At 42.4% G+C, this 18,961-nt stretch overlaps 2 protein-coding genes across 3 annotated transcripts in view; one reads left to right on the forward strand and one right to left on the reverse strand.

Moving 5' to 3' along the window:
* The window catches only part of knockout (Stork-head domain-containing protein knockout), a 116,308-nt gene that overhangs the window by 47,736 nt on the left and 49,611 nt on the right, over positions 1 to 18,961 (reverse strand). For both annotated transcript variants that reach the window (XM_043410986.1, XM_043410987.1), the window contains exon 3: positions 8,291 to 8,486. In XM_043410986.1, the coding sequence (XP_043266921.1) occupies positions 8,291 to 8,486 (196 nt within the window). The remainder of the gene's footprint in view (positions 1 to 8,290; positions 8,487 to 18,961) is intronic.
* The window catches only part of LOC122405913 (uncharacterized), a 134,798-nt gene that overhangs the window by 30,181 nt on the left and 85,656 nt on the right, over positions 1 to 18,961 (forward strand). The gene's annotated exons all lie outside the window — the stretch shown is intronic.

The following is an 18,961-nucleotide window of genomic DNA, read 5'->3' on the forward strand; positions in this document are numbered from 1 at the left end:
GTTATTGAATTACAAAATGTATAGCTGTGCATATACATTTAAGTGATTAATCTATGTTTATAGGTCGATTGGATTTCCGATAGCACGTTTCGTGACGTGTCAGAGCAATTAATACCGATCGATTATAGGAACTCATTAGTTTTCAATGTTTATACGTACGAGTGTATAAAAACACTTGGAATCGCGCTGATGGATTGTGGGGGAAAGACCTTGTGTAACTTCATTGATGTTATTTATATTCGAGCGTTTGATATTGCAACGAGTACGCGCAATATTGATAAAATGTTCGAAGCTTTAAAGCTGATTTCAAACGAATGAGCATCGAGGTACTCTGTTTCGTCCAAACGCGTTTTCTGTCTATGGGAAAATCGGTAATTCGTGAAATTGATATTTGAAAAGCTTATGAAAGATGAATCTCGATGCTCTTGACATGCTAATGACAAGCTTGAGCAATTGAAGAAAATTTTGTCTTTTGTAGCAAGGTTCATTGTTGAATATTGTATCATGATTATAGTTCATTATGCGATAGAAGAATTGAGAGGACTCGTGCGACGCTCGTATGCTACGAATGCGCGATTATGAAATTTTGAATTTCATCATTTGCATTACGAATTATAAAACGCCTCCTTTCCGCCTAGTCGCGACGAAAAAAATGTTCTTTCTTTCGCTCTTCGTACATTTCCGCTTGTGCCGTGCGGCAGGAAATCGCCACTCTTGGCTTCAGGAGTACGCGCGAAACGTCACGAGCGTCTATCATAATCAGAAGGCGTCATAAGAGCTGTTAGCACGCTGGGTATCCTCGATCTTTATGGGCTGTCTTCGTCTCCCGTTTTTTTTCGTCCTCTCCTTCGCTCCTCTCGTACTTATTCCTCATCTCCGGTGCGCCGGGGGTCGAGGTCGACGATGATTGAGCGAGCGTGCCGCCACTGCCGCGAGGGTGTGGGAACCGTGGGATTTTGTGCTCGAGATCAATCGCGTCAAAGACCCCCCATGCACCAGCATGCACTTCGTTCCCAATCGGTCAGAGCAGCGTCAACACTCTCGACTAAATTATCCAATTGCTGAAACAATCGCCCTTCAGCTTGATCCAATGAGTTGAAACCTCAACGGCGGAGAGGACGCTCGACGAGAATTCACGACGATCATTTGAGGCTGAAAAGTTTTGGCACTTTGTTCTACTTTAGATCTTCAACATTGAGAATAGAAAAGATCCGAAACCCGAGAAAAGCGTTTTCAAAGTACGCGGAGATCGTTATTCTTTCGCCACGGAAATTGGCCCCATCACGATTCGCTGTAAATGCGAGCGTAAGTACGCTACGTCGTAGCCCATGGAGATGCATGTGTACCCTCTGGAGAAAACCAAAGACGAGAATCTCTGAGTTCACCGCTGATGAAAAGAGGGACAAGAGAGCTCGATCATCGGTTTCCCGGGGGCTTTCGCTCGCCGTACACAACACACTCGTACAAACGCCTCCATGCAGATATGCCTCGGATAGATGCGCTTGTATGCACGGTGGATCGATTGTTAGCTAATAAAAGGGCTTTACCGAGGCGGTGTAACTCGTCGAGTCATTTTGACAACGCCCTTTTGGCTGCCAGTGGTCGATGTGCACACCGGCTATTGCCGAGCAGACACACACTCATCTTCGCTTTGCTCCTTTTATCGTGACGAAGAGATGGGAAAATCGCTGTCTGGTTACGACGCCAGTATATTTATATACTGGAGATGCGTTTAGTGTGCGTTTACTGACGTCCCTATGTGGACGTATCCGTGTGCGCTGTACGTGTGATCGAGCGTGAGAGACTCATTTCGAGGACGCGAGCGCAAGAGATTCGCGACTCTTCTCGGCCGATCCCGTGCTCATATTCTACTCCCCGAGGCCGATAGACAACAACTTTACACGTTCGTTGACTCTTTCGATCTTTTCACCTCTGACACCGGACATTCGATGACGGAGAATGAGAGAACCTCGAATGTGCCCGGATCACAACGAGCGATTTTTATATACACGCTTGGATCTTTCTTCTTTCGAATTAAATCGACTGTTCCGCGATATGTGAACGTTTTTTTCTCGTGCTCTCCTTCCCGGTCGACCGGCGGCAGCGGGCAACTTTGTGCCAAGCCCAATTCAACATTGACCTCGTCTACGGAAGCTTCGAATTGTTGGAACTCCAAATGTTTAGCAAAACCTTCATTTTTTTCTTTCCATCGTTCCAAATTGGATCTCGAGTTTGCATCACTGCTCTCCATTGCCTGTTTGAGAACAAATATTCGAGAGTTTGCTCGTCGCGTCCCGCGTGAGTCAACGAACATAATCAATGAATTATAAAGTTTTTAAATAAATTGTCCACGCGGCGCTGAAGAGAGAAACGCTATTTGTCAAAGTCCGCGTCATAACCGCACAGGGAAATTTTGCCTTGTAGCGTTACATGGAATTTCATACGAATGCATATGTATTTACGAATAAATATATGTATGCAATGTTTGAAGGAAGCCGTGAGAGTTGCGATTTGTTTCGAGGACGCGAGAACCCAGCCCCGGAGGCCAGTAGCCAACTCAGCGGGGAACACACCGTGCGCCAGCTTTTGCTTGTGCTTACTCGTGGCTTGTTTGTATCTATCCCCACGAATCAGAGATATATCAAAGGATATGAGTAGGAAACTTTGACGTTCACGAACGTATTCCCCTCCTCGAACGTGTCTAAACACTCTTAGCGTCTCGTAAATTTATCCTCGACAGTTTATCTGTGCTGTCTCTCGTTCGCCTCTTCGCAAAATGCCCCTATAGATACTTACATTCTTCGCATAAATGCTTATGTGTATTCTGCCCGATGTAACATACCCGAACAATCCAAAGATTTCTAAAGTAACAAAACAGCGCAGCCGCGTGCAGCAATCTCGTTCTCGCGCTGCCCTCCAATTGAATGCATAAAAATCGCGACTCGCGTGTGATAAGACGTCGGAATGCAGAAAAAATATTGTCTTCGCAGCGACTCGTAGTCGTCTCTGGGTATTCAGGCGAGCAGAATCGTCGTATATAAACGAGAAAAATGTGTATTCTACTGTGAATCGATTCAAACGACGATACAGTGCGCATCGGCTGTGTCTCCGATTGAAAGGAAAAAATGGTCTGTCACTTGAAATTTTAATCCTAAACACCGATAACTGTGTTTGCGATCTTTCTGTACTTTCATCCTCACTCTCATAAGACTCGTAAAAAAAGAAATGAACCATTGTGCTGGCGGACCTCAGGGTTTTCGTTGACTCGTGATTTTGAAAAAAACTCATGAATATTCAATTGCCCGAACAATAAAACTGGCACAGACCACTTTTTCCTTTCAACACCCTCGCTATTTTGAATACAAGTGCGAATAACGATGATAATTGTTGGCTTGAATTTCACACCGTGAGAGATTCCATACACCGTGGGGCTTTTACTCGAACATGCGAAAATATACAAAAATGAGAATCAGAATCGCCTATTGGAAGAGCTCATGAGCCTCTTGTATAGAAGCCCGAAGATCGAGGAGACAAGAGAGCAAGCGAGAGAGAGAGAGAGAGAGCGAAGATGGTGTATATCCACCGCGAGAGTATTATAGAAACCCCTCATCCGATGCTGGGCTTGTCCAGTCAAGCTTTTCTCAAGTGCCCGTAGCATCTCGTGAACGAGCCTTTCCTATCTTTACGAGCATCGCAGGAGTTCGGAAGAGCAAGAGAGACGGAGAATGAGAGAGAGAGAGAGAGAGAGAGAGGGTGGGGGGGGGGCAGAAGCGCGTGCGAACATTGAACAGCTCGTCCAGATCTATGAAAAAAGAAGGGAAAATAAAAATATGCATTTATCGAGGAATCCGCATCAATGGGGTTCAACAAGATCTCGGCAACCCCCTTAAGAATCTGCTTCAAGGCACTCTCTCTATAACCGTGTCGGGTAATATAATATTAACGATACCTTCCAGAATATCTTAAAAGATCATTCGTCCCTTTCGTATAATCATAAAATACTTACCCCCCCCGTCATCCCTTCTACTTTTCTCGTGGCTACAAACTATTTTTAACAAGTCAGCACTTTCATTCTCTTTCCACGAAGTCAATTTAATCCTTTGACTTATCGCAATTGCATCTTTTTTTACAAACACCTCGAGAAATATTTCTACACTCTTTGGCTTTTGATATTTATGAGCTAAAATTCTGCTTGCTGTGGATTTAACGTCTCGATAAATGTCTACTTCTATGCCAAGATATTTTGCTGGTGTTTGCCGCGAACTCGAAATCTCAGGTTGATCGAAAGCAAATTAATATCGTAATGAATTATTCTGTGTTATTAAAATTTTATTAGAAAATCTAGCATCGGAGTATCGAACAAAATGAACGTTTTTAACACTGAGAATGAGCTTTTCTTTGTAACGTGAAGCAGTCAACGGGGAAAGAAAAGCTTGTCAAAGCGTTAAATAAAACGAGATTCCTGCAGAGTTTTTTCAAGCATCGTTGCCAATCTCAAATGGCATAGACGAAAGTACAGTTTAGCTCGCGACACAACAAGCTCAGGTGTTTAATGCGTCAAGAGATCGTTTGTAAATCGCATATGGGGAGAAACTATGACGGCGATAACAATAGTCATAATAACGGAGATAATAATGGCGCGTGAAGGGCTCCCGCGGCATTCGTGTTCGGTTATTATTTCTCGTTCTCTCGCCTGCGCTTCTAAATTACATGTATAAATATATACGGAGCATTGTTATCGCGTGCTTGTGATTATGGATGTTGTTATTATGGTAAATGATGATGATTATTGTTGTTGTTGTTGTCGTTGTTGTTGTTATTGTGGGAGAGCTTGCAGTCGAGAGGTGCGATATACACCGAGACTCCCAGGTGTTTGCCAGGGTGACTATTATGCACGGAAACTCGAAGTGGTTGTCGCGCGGAGTTGCCACGACTTATTCTTTACCGACTTAATCAATCTCACTGGAATGCAGCTACCGTCGTGTTTTCTCACCACCGTGATTTATGCTCCTTCCTTCCATACCTTTTATACGTTTGCTCTCGGGCTCCATTTCTCTTATTCTCACTCATCCTGCTGCGAGTAACGAATCCGCACGGGAGTCAATTTGTTTTTGGATTTTTGGACGAATCTGCGATTGAAAGACGGTTATCTGCTCGAATTGGCTTTTGGTCTCTGATACGTTTTAAGGAATATCGAATAAATTTGGATTTTATGAAAAAGTTATGCGCGGCGCTTAGATTCCGTTAAATATTCTACGATTGACTTTCCCACGAAATTCCCCAATTCCGTTATCTCTGAAATCCCACTTTGTGTATCCACGTTTTATGTATAACGGCTCGTCGAACAGTATTATTTTATTCGACACGTCGCGTCGAATCACAGTGTCTTACATACGTTTCGTAACCGATCTTCCGCCTCGCGGAGACTTCCGCCGATCAAACTCCGAAAGGTCGTACGCACAAAGTTCTGCTTCGAGAAAGGAGACGTCGAGTTTCGTCGTGTCACGTTAATCCGGCCTGCATAATTAGGTGAGGAAAATTTTGGTGTCCTCCAACCGGAATTATTCGATTGAACAGCCCACGCAATGTTTGTCATCGCTTCGGCTCGCGGTCTTTCGAACGAAAATATAGACATGAAGGATTGCCGATGCAACGAACAAAATGTGAAAAAAATCGTAAAACGAAAAAAATCATTTCGTTATTCTTACAGTTTCACGATGCCCACGCCTTGTACGATGAAAAAAAAGAACTGCTCTGACAGGAGAGTTTAAATAAAACAGGAGAAATCCCGTACACGAGATCTCTGTGCGGGGGAAAGAGACGGAGGAAAAAATATTAACATGAATACGACCGGACGTCGGGAGGACAATAAATATCATAGGCAGATGCGGGCGTGTTATAAACGTTACGACTAGACGAACAGCGAGGGGGCAAGAGCGAGAGAAGGAGGAATAAAAAGTAGAGAGAGGAATGAGAAAAAATGAGGGAGAGAATAAGAGGACCAGAGGGATCGAACAACTGCGTACATGCGAGCATCAGAAGCTGTTGGGATGAACGAACCGGAAGACGTGAAATGGTCAGTAGAGATACCCCGAAGGCCGCAATATATACGTGTGAGCTCTATACGTAGCCCATATGGGCCCATGGGCCCGGTAAAGAAACGTTAGCTATTATAATAGTGTCGAGTATTACAAAGAGCCAGGGCGATGAGTTAAGGTAGTTGTCGACGTGGCCGCGAGGGAGACCGGACAGCCGACCAATTACGTATATCTAACACACACGGGAAGTCTCAACTTTATACCACGGGCTCTCCAACGTCTCAACAGCAACAGCGATATTGTTACTATATGCATTTATATACGCCTAGGATTTTTATGAGTATAATTCGCGCCTACATTAGAATACTCATTTTTGTTCGCGTAAGAATTGTTACGATCGTGACGTCATACACGGAGACACACCCCTCTCGTTCTTTCGCCACTCGGTGATCGTCGTCACTCTCGTATCCGGAGTCGCGTCGACAACCACGTTCTAGGAGCATCTTGGATTTTAATGGGACGATAAAATGCCTGGTCTGGAGAAAAACATACTCGGGCATTTAGTTTTGGAGAAAATCGAGTTATTTATTTTCTGTCGAGGGCTGAACAATTCGGTATTGGATTATGGAAACGGGTCTCGAAATCAATGGCACAGAGTTTAAGCAGAGCTATTGTATGTTTTATTCAATGAACTTTACTCCATCTTGTCCTTCGAAAAACCTGCTATACCGTGTCAGAATGAAGCGAACGAATTTTTTATCTGGATTTTTGAGTCTGCGTAAAATCTACAACAATCGAAATGATATTTTGTCGAATCCATGGTTTTGCTTATTATCGTATAATAAAGAAGTGGATATCGCAGGTTCCGTTAGGGCTGAAAAACTGGATGATTGATGGGAACGAAATATATTGGAGTGTAGCTAGAATCGAGGGTGAAATAAAAGCACGCGAGAAGCGAAGGAGACTTATGAAGATCTTGAGCGATTTGCGCTGTGTATATATGCGTACGTGGACACGCACGTGTTAAACACACGAATAAACGGTGAGAAGGTTCCTTCGGGAGTGAGTACTCCCGCACATGGCATTAGCATAAGGGCCATCAGGCGCGCACGTCTCCGACAAAGAAGGAAAAAGAGGAAAAAGCGTTTTGATGGTGCCGGAGAAGCGGAGAACAATCTCACGGATGAGCGTGGGTGCTGCGTCTTCCAGTACATTCGTGTGTACACACACCGTGGAATATATACGAATAAGAACAAGCCAACGATCAAGAGGAAGAAGGAGAGGGCAAAGAAAAGAGAGTAAAAGATAAAAAGCGAGTAAAGGACATTCAGACACACACGCACACGCGGGTGCACGGGCACAGCCAGAGCTGCGTGCTTCGGGCTACCTGATAAGCGACAACGTTTTCCCGTTCATACGTAGGCGAGCCGAGAAACGCGAATATTATAATGATGTGAAAAAGCGTGCAGCAAGAGCGTTCCAGCGGCAGCAATATCGCGTTGATTCCCCCTCGTCCTCCATGTACTCGTAATACCCTTTCAGTCCCGCAAGTACATGCCCATTGATTCGCACGTTTTGTACAGGGCGTTTCGTAATGAAACGGCCAATCTCTCTGGGGTGGCTTGGAAAACTTCGTTTTCCAAGCCACCCCGTCGAGTTAATTTCTATGAAGTTTATGGGGTGGATTGATCGAAGGATGATGCGAGGTTTTGGGAAAATTTGGTGGTCGATGGTCGCATCTTCATAACCGCAAAAATTATGAGCAACGATGAAAAATTATTATTTTAGATGCGATGCACAATTGTTTTTAGAACGGCTCGTATAAGAAGGACAAACGGGGCGATAAAGTGCGTGGAAACCGCAGTGTGTATACCGATAACGGCGCGATAAGGGCCTTCTATGCTTACTTCGCAACGGGGAATTTAAGTAGTCGCACGTTCACAATACTGCGTACACCAATTACTTTATTCGTTGCTTCGCATTGAGACGTTATTGACACTTATTTAGAGACTCGACGTATTCAGGGGGGCGTGACGAAATGTTGGATGCCTCAATGCAGAAACGGAATTTTCTGGGTACGTTTCACGCGATTAGTTCATGAAATTCAATCGAATAATCGTGATAGCGAAACAGAAAATTTATCAAGCTGATTTTGGGATGAAAAATTTGATCGAAATAATGCTTCCTGCTCGCTGGATAATTCAGGTTCATTATTGCGAGTGCTTAACTTTTGTAAACGTCGTTGAACTTACCGAGACAGGTGATGGCGTGGTCGGCAGGCGGTCTGAGGACGTTCCGGGACCAGGCAGCCCTGAGAACCTCGAGGGCACAGGGCGGTCCGCCGACCATTAGTACACCCGGTGATACGTGACCCTTGTACCTCAGTTGACGAGTCGCGTCAATCAGGGCAGCGTTCCACCAACACTTTGAATTTGCTTCCAAAAAACCCTGCAACACGAATGCATCACATTTATCAAGGGATTTTATGATAGTTGAAATATTTTTTATTGAAAATATAATTATTTCTGTTTTTACAAATTGATTTTATGTTTTAAAAGAAATTTTGTAATTCGTCGTTCATTCGCGACTCTTAGGAATCTCGAGAACGCTCATGCCATTGAAGGCAGCATTCAGATTTTATAGGATATTACAGACGCAAAGTGGAAGACGGGACTGAATCCCAGCGATTACCTAGTGAAATACGATGGCGGTACTAAGTGTTTACCGCTCGAGGCTGTTTAAGACTACGAGGGTGTGTGGCGAGGGTTAAAAAAGAGCTAGTAAAAGCCCTCGAGAGTATAGTCAAGTCTTTGGCTACGGGGCCAACAGACAGAGGGAAAGTCCAGAAAACGTACGTTCGTTTTTCACCCTCTGCTCTCGTTTACGATTGGCATTACGCTCGAACGGCTCTATCGTTACCCTCCCTCTTATACGATGCTGGGAAAGCCGCAAGCATTCCCTTCGCCATTTTTTCTCTCCCTTTTCTTGAGAATCACATTCTATGCTCCAGCAAATACATTTTCCTCGGGCCTCTTTCATTATTTTTTCTATTCCGACCACTGATTTCTCTCTCTCTCTCTAGACGTTCGCTCGATGCGATTTTCGTTAAACCGTGAAATTTTCACTACCATCTTTCGACTTGTCGATCCTGAAAATTTATTCAAAGGATTTTTCTATTTTAACAAAAACAAATTGGTAAAAAAATTATTTCAATTTGTCAGATTCTTTGGAATCTCCTCGATTTTCCTCGTAGCTGGTGTTGAGAATATTTCTATTATGAACTAAATTTTTATGAATTTTGATATATTTTCGAAGTCTTTCTACTCCATCCACACTGAATAAAAGGATTGGTAAATTTAACTCACCAAATGCGATAAACGAAAATGTGTTAAAACTGATCAAATTTAGTTAATCTTGAATAGTTCTATCAATAAATTACTTCATATCTTTTCAGTTCAATCATATTTCGATCGTTGTATACAATCAGTTTTTTTTTGAACATATACTCTGCACGTAGTAACCGATATACTAAATTGTTCTGTTGAAGTGAATTGCCAGTTATTAGATTACTCTATTAGGATTTTTGAACCACGGAGAGGTTATAGTGATTTCATCATTAGAGGACTCATTGCAATGATTTTTTTTTTTATTTAAGAAGGTTGGATCACGAAATCGAAATAATCCGAATTTGATAAAATTTGGTGATAACGTTCTTTGGCATCGAGTATACAAATATAATTTTTTAAAAATTTTTTACTATCGAATAACTGAGCGTTAAATCGAAGTACCAGTGTTCAATTATACTCGAGAGCTATGTGGTAGAAAAATCTAAAAAAATGTATATTGTCATATATATTTTTAATGTATATTGTCATTATATTTTTACATTTACCAAATTTTATTAAATTCTTATCATTTCAAAATTTTTAACGTTTTTAACATGGTTCTTAACATCTCCGTTTTCTTTAATCGTCCTTCATCAACCGTCTTCATTTTTGTTTCCTCTTTTTTCGTCTCCCCCACTATTTTAGTCTTCATTCCTTTTGTCGGTTTAAACATTTTTTTCTGTAAGTCAACTCGAATAACTTGAATTTCAGCGGGTGCTTGAGTCCCAATAATATTGAATATTTGTGGGAATGTTTTACAAAATAGTACGCGTTCAACTTGTCCTAATGTCGCCGGTCAACTTCCCGCGGCGTTGTTTGTTTCTCCTTAAATAATTATAAGTATAGGCCCGCTGATAAAAGGAAGAGACGGATGATCGCCTATGCACGGTCATCTGATCTCGCATTTACATATGGACAGTGATAAATGCGTGGTCGGTCTTGTCGCTTGGTCGCTCTCCCACGATAAGCAGCCTCGGGCAGGCCGACGCTCAGTTGGGTGACCGCTCTTTCATGCGTCGGCCCGCGTGCATCAATCGCTGAGCGGGAGGAAGTTTTTCTCAAGCTCCGTAACAATACAGTTGCCGCTACCGATCGGATATTTTCAGTTTTCTTTTGGCCCTGTGGAAATGCCCTACAACAGCACTCGAAAAAGGACGCCCGTAGTGAACCTCATTGAGGGCGCTGCTTGACGCAATGGAAATTCGTAGAGTGGATCGTAGAATGATAGACGAGCATATCAAATCCTACAAGATGCGCGCGGGAACAAGGAAATCCAGAAAAATACAATTTTAGAAGAATATTCTCATTTTTGTAGTTGCTAAAAGTCTCATTTTTGAATTTATACACAATTTTGCTGAAAAAATGAACAATTTATAAGTTTCATTAACTAATTTTGTTTTCGCCTTATTCATCGTATTTAGTCATTATTCAAATTGCGGAATCAATCGATGTGGCAATATCGTACAATCGACAGCAGAATATTCCACGTGTATAAAAATAGTAACGCAATAAAAATAAAAGTGTTTCGCGCGTATGTATCGGCAGTAGTAACACCTGCGGCGGTATTGCGAAAAGCGCGAGGATAATTTAGCGATTTTTGCTCCGGCGAGAGCCGCGAGTGGAGAAAAAAGTAAGCTGATTTGAGGAAAAACGAGGGTCGTTTAGGGATGGATGTAGTCTGGGCGCTGCGTACGCGTTGATCGATGAGCGAAATGGAGAGAGAAAAATACTTGTTTATATACATATATACGAAACGTGAATGATCTAACTAGAAATGCCGGGTGTGCTAGTTTCAATCGATCTCTTTCACGTTTCTCCGTTTCTTCAAAGATTCGTTTTTTCTTAGTCTGTTCGATTTCTTGAATCCACGTACTCGTTGATTAGAAACTTTGTGTAATGAAGAGTTAAGAATTGAGATCGGCCATTCGCCGATTCGCACTACCAAAATAGTCCAATTATTAGCTCGCTTTCACATTTCTGGCTAGTATAATTTGTCTTGCTCGATTAAAAGGACATTAGCAGTGAAACGACGGTGGGGCGGGAGAGGTTTTTTCATTTCGAAATCGCGTGGGCCTTAAAGTGGAAGTGCGAAAGCTTCTTTCGGACAATTCTTTTGGGAATGTTAAAAATAACTAATTACAAAATCGTTCTAACGTCCGAGTTTTTATTTAAAAAGCACGACGGAAATCTCATGAGCAAGGTGAATTGGAATCGCTGCATCAAACCCAGATCGAAAGTTTCCTCGACAATTTTATCACGCGAAACATCTCCGGGTGACGAAGAGAGACCGAGGAAGACAGACTGGATAAGTGTCTCGAAAGTAAAAGTTTATTTCCAAAGTTCTAAGCACTCGAATTCTTCGTACGTAAGAATGAAACTAAGGCTTTCGAAAATGTAGCGAAAGAGAATGAAAAAAGTTTGTCTGCTCCGGGGCATTCTTCCACATTTTCTTGATAACCAAGGAAGGTGCTTTCTCGCGGTATCATCTTCAGAAGCTCGACGTGATAAATTATTTATTCGCGGTGAAATCGTGGCTTTCTGTGGCTTTCTGCACAGCGTGCGGAGTAACTCTGAAGATTTCTTTTTTCCTTGCACGTATTCCGCATTATGGGAACGAGAAACAGACAAGAAACAAGATCCTCTAATTACCTTCCTGCACTGATTAGTTCCATTTCGTCTGATACGTGCTTGACAAACTCGGTAATTAAAGGAGCCGAGGATGCCGTGGCCCCCGGTTGATTTTTGCGGAATAAACGAACTTCAATCCACCTCGAATAGTTTTAAAAACACGTTTCAGTATAAAACTGCGTGTGCTGCGACATTGCGCTCACGGTTGTCGCTGGAATCTAGCCGACTTTTTCATTCCATTCAATCATCGACATGACTGGGGCTCCAATAACGTTTTTATCTCTCGCTTGGCCCATCAACGTTTCTTCCATACATTTTTAAGAGTCCCACGAATTCGTTTCTGGCTTACACATAAAAATTTTCCAAGAAATCGTCATCTTGTATGATTCGCAGGCGAGAGTTAATACCCACAAGACTGTATTCCAAGTCGTTTTGCGATCGGGTGATCCGCGCTTCGATTGAGACTTAATGGCACGAGAAGACCGTCAGAATTTTATTGCCCCTCGACGAATCCACTCGCACTAATACACACATTGATAATAATTCCTGGAACACACGTATATTTGGCGAGAAGTGAGAGAAGACCAAGAAAATATATATCAAACGTGTTGTGTCAGGAACAGACGCAAGATTTCGAGAGTCGAGGGGACTTTTGGTAATATATATGCCAGTTGGATCGATAAGCCAAACCCTCTCCTACGCGAGTTACCGAGTCGAGCACTTAACTCCAGTATTTTGACGAGTGTCTTGTGGCTTTTTTCTCGAGCCTTTCTTCCCCTTCCTCCTTCATTTTCCTATTTTGCACAAATATTTCACAACTTTTCTCCTCTTCTCCAAAAGATTTTTCCAAACAAGTTAGAAACAGTCGAGTTGACTTTTCACTCTTCCTTCTCTCTTTCTCTCGAAAAGTGTTTCTCTTGTCCGATGAGAATTCTTCTGCGAAGAGTCGTACTTCAAGAAGTTCCGTGACATTTTTTACTCAATGTTTTCACGAGTTGTTTTCTTATCGATATTTTCTATGGCTCTTTCACAGGAAGAGACCGCGCGATATTTCTGCAGAGTTTTGTTTTCCTTCTTATTTTTTATTTTTTTTTTTTTCAACACTTTTGTAAAGTAGTATGGGGAAAAAGCAAGTGCACAGGGAGAGGACCCGAGGAGAAAGGAAATAAAAAGGGAGAGTCGCGCGAGAGTTTATGGTAGCGCGAATCGCTCGGCTGTTCGCTGGGCACGTATAACTCGCTTCACATATGAATCATATACATGTATATCCATACGTGCGAACGATTTCCTCACCACACACGTCTGGCAATGAACTTGCAGCATGTTCTATAGCTAAACAACGCGCTCGCGGAGAGCATTGCCTACACCGTACAGAATGGAGCACGCCGTATGTATATTTATACTGATGTGAATAACGAATATACAGATGTGTTCGTATTTATTCGATCGTAATGCAAATGCTAATTATTATGCAATGTTCTGGTGCGACGTGCTCTCGCATACTCGTGTGATTATCCTTTTAAAGTCGCACTCGCATAAGCGCGAGGGAACGCGAGGAACGAAAAAAATGAATTTTACATGCGTACTTGTTCGAAATTGTTTCATCGCTCCAAACGAGCACCTTCCGTGGGGTCACAACGCCAAATGAAAGAGGGTTCGTACACCTTCGGTGAATAATAATTCAATGAACGAGCGCTGAAGTGCCGTTTTCACAGTAACGTTTTTCTATTTTGCTCCTCAGGCCCATTTTTTAGAATTGAAATTCTTTTGCACGAGGGCTCCTTCGAGTGCAGATTTTATGCTCATTCGATATTTTGGACAATTTTTTTTGTATTTTTGGAAAGCCAGTGGAAATTTGAAAATATGAAGCATGTTGAATGTGTTCGAGCAGGGACGTGCAATCCAAATATTAAACCGCATTGGTCTTGCACCGAAAACCTAGAAAACAGTTGCATGGGAGGTTCTCACAATCCGTTGTCGAGAATCCGTCGGTTGGTTCTCCCAACGTAAACCATGTCAATATCAATAAAATGTTTAACTGTGGACAGACCTAGAAATGAATGTACTTATAAACACGTACATATAGGCAAAAGAAACATGAGAAGATGATAAAATGAGGCGATCGTTACTCTTTCGAATTGCCGTGGCTGCTATCCGTCATTGGCGATCGTGCGGAGCCTCGGGGGGCAGAATTGCGAGGAGTGCTGATAGGGTATACACACTTATTGCTTCCTACATCTCTCTCTTCGCGGTGCTAAACGAATGTGTGTATTCGAACTTTAATCAACAACCCCCGTCTCGAGACGGAGGAGTGCGTGTGTGTGTGTGAGAGAGAGAGAGAGAGAAAGAAAGCTGAAGAAAAACGGAGAGCAAAGAGCGAGCTTGCTTCGAACTTGTTCGAGTATTTTGCCTCCAACTAAGCGCGCGTACGTACGCACAGTTTGCTAGCTCCGGGCATAAATCACGATAACATAATTTATATGCTAATACGGGAACGGCTAGTCTCGTATCCGACAAAAAGAGAGACGAAAGAGAAAGACACAGCAATCTATCGAGAGTGAGAGAAAAGGAGATTCAGAGAGAGAGAGAGGGAAGGAAACGTGGGCTAAGGCTGTGTGAGTCTGCCGTTCGCATATCACCACCAGTTTGTTCAGTTACCGGTATATTTATAAATACAAATCAATGCGCTTCTGAACGGAAAGGGTCGTGCGCGAATAGTTTATAAGATCAAAAGTCCTTCCATCTCTGAAGTTATCCAGCGTGCATTGACGAACGGCGCCCAACGCGTCAAAGGGGTTCAATCAGCATCACTTCATCGCCCAAATATCCTCACAAAACTCTTTCTGTTAACATTCCATACCCGCAAATGCGTTCCTGCGTAGGACAGGCACTTTGATACGGGCGACTCCGCTGTTGCTCGATCCTCTACCAACCGACTTTTTCTACTGCAGCGCGGGCGGGCTGCTCGCATAACTCTCGGTCAGTGCTGGTTCACGCTCGCGAATCTCCAACGTTCTTTCACTCTCTCACCGTACGATATTTCCCGCACGTCTGACCACCCGACGTCTACACTCTCCTCTTAACAACTCTCGCAGAACATCCGCGAACAAGCAATTTTCGCGAGCTCACTATATGATCAGCCTCTCCGAAACTTGTACACTCGTTACTAACATCTCGATCACGTATTCGCTCTGCATCCGATGTCGTGCTTCATCGAAGAAGAATGTTTCCAAATACAGTCTTCGCGAGTGCCCAAGAGAATGTTTCGCGCGAGCTTTCTCGAAAAATACAACTTATTTAGCTGGATGCTACTTAATGAATGTTCTGAACGGCCAACTATTCAGATTTCCGATCGTATCAGGAACTCGAAGGTTCCGAGTGGTGTAGGAGTGTGCGAGGATCATTAAAGCGATTGTCGGCATTCGCGTGTCTTGTTTTGTTTGAAGAATTTGTCACTCGCTATTGCCTGCCTTAATAAAATTGATTGCTACTCAAATATATAAAATGTCGATTTATATAGAGGCCGATTTCGTCGCGTTGATGGAGTGAAATTTCTTCATAAATTTAGGGAATGTGAGACTTTGTAATTCTTGCATAAGTAATGACAAATTAAATCAGCGGTATCGTTAGTTTATGAGCACCCTACACGAGATCTGACAAAACTAGAAAGTGGAGGCATTTCGTTTGATAGGTTAACTCATTAAGGAATTTGAATATATTTTCTTTAGGTATAAAGTTGGAATGAAAATCGTTCCGTTTTAAATTCACGTCTATGATCGATGGCGTCGTAAACTCGTATATCACGCTGCCTCCGCTTTCCCAGCCACCGTGGAACGCCCGTGTCAGTCGGGTGGTCGCGAGTTTTTTGCTCTGGCAATTATATAGCTCGGATGAAAATCAATATAGAGAATCCATAAAGAGACGCGAGCAGCGAAGAGAAGAGTCGAAGCAAATACAAGCGAAACTATAGAAGGGTGGGAATTCTTTGACGAGTATTTTATAGCCTGAGACGTAGGATAAAACGAGCTCTCGCTAAGGGATTAAAACCAGAATTACGCCTCCCGTATCATGATAATCATAACAACAATAAATTGGCTTGATTTATAGAGCAAACGAAGAGACGACGTCCTTCCTTGACTCGCGAGAACCGAGAGCCCATCGCTCTCAGATAATGCCACAGACGGCCCCGCTCTTTCTCTCTTCATTCCTCACTATCTTTCGTTCTCTTATTCGCTCTCACTTGGAAGAGCTTTACGAACGACGTGCTTCGGTGCAAACGATATGCCGACTGTCCAAAGTGAGCTTTTGTTTCCTTTTTCAAAGTGTCAGAAACTACGTTCGCTATTTATGTTTGCTCCGATATATTTCTCGAGGATAAAAAAAACTTTTGAATCGGTATTATACACGAGAGGAGTAAATATAATCTGTCAGTACTTGAAACGTTAATCCGCGCGCTCCGAGTAGTCTCATACACAAAAGCTCACGAGCTCGTATTATACCCGCGCATAGTGATCACAACAAATTGAATTACAGAAATTTTATCACCGCACATATTAAGTCGTCAAATGATTATCCGAAGACGTTAAAAGTATTGTTTATTTTCACCTTTCGCTAACTCGTTAAAAAATTGATAATTGGCTCACACATCGCAATGTTTGATGCAATAAAATAGCGTTTTAATTATTTGTTGAAATCCTAATAACGAGCACTAATTGACCGGATATTTCGATGAAAAATTAAGGAGCCGCAGATATGAGTATTTCCTGCGTATACGCAAAGGTTAGATATGGTTTCGCATTGAAGTAGAACGACACGGAGGAGAAAAATATTCACTCTATCTACGAGTCCGTGTCACGTACGATATTATACATGCACATCGCTTGAAAAATGTCCTCGAGAACTGGAATTATTTGGAGCACGCTATACTATCTTAACGAGGTGTTGCTACGCTGTTAAGTGCGAAGGGTCGTTAGAAAATACTCGATTTGCAAACCTCGTGTCACCGCGGCCGTTGCTGCGAACTAATGTATCGATGTATTTATATTCGCATGCGTTGCTGGGTGTGTGACAAAAAGCGTATTTCAATATCTGCGACACTTTTTAGATGCCCACTCGACGGCAATCGAAGCTGTGACGTTCCGAGTCACCTAGTTTTACAGATCCTACAGGATTCTCCATAGTCTTAAGGTAGTTCACGCACGAAACGATTTTATTAAGAAAGTCTTGACTGACACGCACATCTAATTTTAAGGGGCTCGTCTTATTGGTTATTGAGATAAATGTGCTTAAATATGAAGAAAAATACACAGGGGTACAGAGACTATGTGTAAAAAATCATTTGTCTTTCCATACAACGAATGAACGCTTCTTACGAAGTTTATGAAAAAGTACACAATAACAATGAAGTATATAACGAAGGTTTGGAAAAAAATTCGAGACGATTGTCTCACTAGTAATAAAGATATATTACTTTAAAGATTGAACGAAATTGTTAATGAGCACTCGTATGACCTGACATTTGCTTATTTCGGTATTTTGTTTCTTCTTGGCTTGAGCCATTGCTGTCATAGCCTTCTGTATTTATATTAACACTTTTTTCTTGATCCATTCTCCTTTGTGCTTTCCTTTTGCCCTCTCTAAAGCGCTTTTTACATAAAAAATTAATGATCAGGCTTGTAATTTCATTCGCAAAAAGATAAGGTGAAAAAATTTATTCATAATTTCGAATTAGTAATAACTCTGACATCAATTTAAAGTGATTGTATCTTTAATGAGGAAGTAAAAACTTGGGCTTGAGGTCGATGTGAACGTTTGTCATCGCTTATGGGAACGACAAATTGTTGGTTGCGCGATAATTCCGAGCTTTCGCTCAACTCTGCAAATCAAAGTCGATTATGGCTTTGTAGACAGCAGCAGATGGCAAAGTTCCCCCGCGCTGTCCCAGGTCATGAAAAAATGCTACCGAAAAAGGTCAAGTCGATAACCCGCGAAATATTTGAAATCGAGACCTTCCGTGCGGCGACGTCACATCAGCCGCGTCAAATTTATTATTGAGAATCGTTCGGTTTATTTCGTCATGTGATACGGTGAGGAGTGAAAGTGCGACAATTGGAGAGGAAACGAGAGTCGTATTTGTCCCCGTCTAAGATTGAAGGTAGGGGGGACCCTCCTCCCGCTTCCTTTCTCGCTTCGCGCTCGTCTTATCTCGCGACAGGGAAGGATGCAACGACGCGCGATCGCTTGAGAATTGAGAGATGTGTGGGGTAATGAAACTGGACGTGGAGAACGAAATCCGGACGAAAAAGTATTTCGACATTGTCGCGGAAAAACGCACTATTTGCACGCACGCACGTATGCGTATTAATATATATTTATGAGTATTTATGGATGCAGGCGTATAACGTGCGGTATATTAATAATACAGTTTGTGGGCGAAAGTCACTGAGCGGTTTCGGTATCCGCAATAACAGCGCAGCGTGCGTCGTGGCCGCCCCGTTTGCGTTACGCGCCAACTCGAAAGTCACTCTCGCGGAGAAGCTTTTTATCGTGACAACGACGAGACTCGCATTGGATATTTCAAGAGAAAGACTGAGACCGAGAGTGAAAAAGAGAGGGAACGAGGGAAGAGGGAGATATAACGAGCGATCGGTTTGCACGTTTTGTTGAACTTGTTGTTCATTTATATTTCTATATTACATTATGTATATTAAAATATTGTAACTTGTAATCCACCTTTCACCGCATCAACGCACAACCGCAATCGTTGCAGTCCGTCGTTTCGATGCAGAGACCAGCACTCTCAAACGTCGATTCGAGAGTAACGTAATTGTAAATATTTTTCTTCCCGAATGAAGATGATAACAATGAAGCTAGATAAATGAGGATACTTTTTGGAAGAAAAGTATCAAA

The sequence above is a fragment of the Venturia canescens genome, chromosome 2 (assembly GCF_019457755.1).
Source record: "Venturia canescens isolate UGA chromosome 2, ASM1945775v1, whole genome shotgun sequence".
Taxonomy (NCBI): Eukaryota; Metazoa; Arthropoda; class Insecta; order Hymenoptera; family Ichneumonidae; genus Venturia; species Venturia canescens.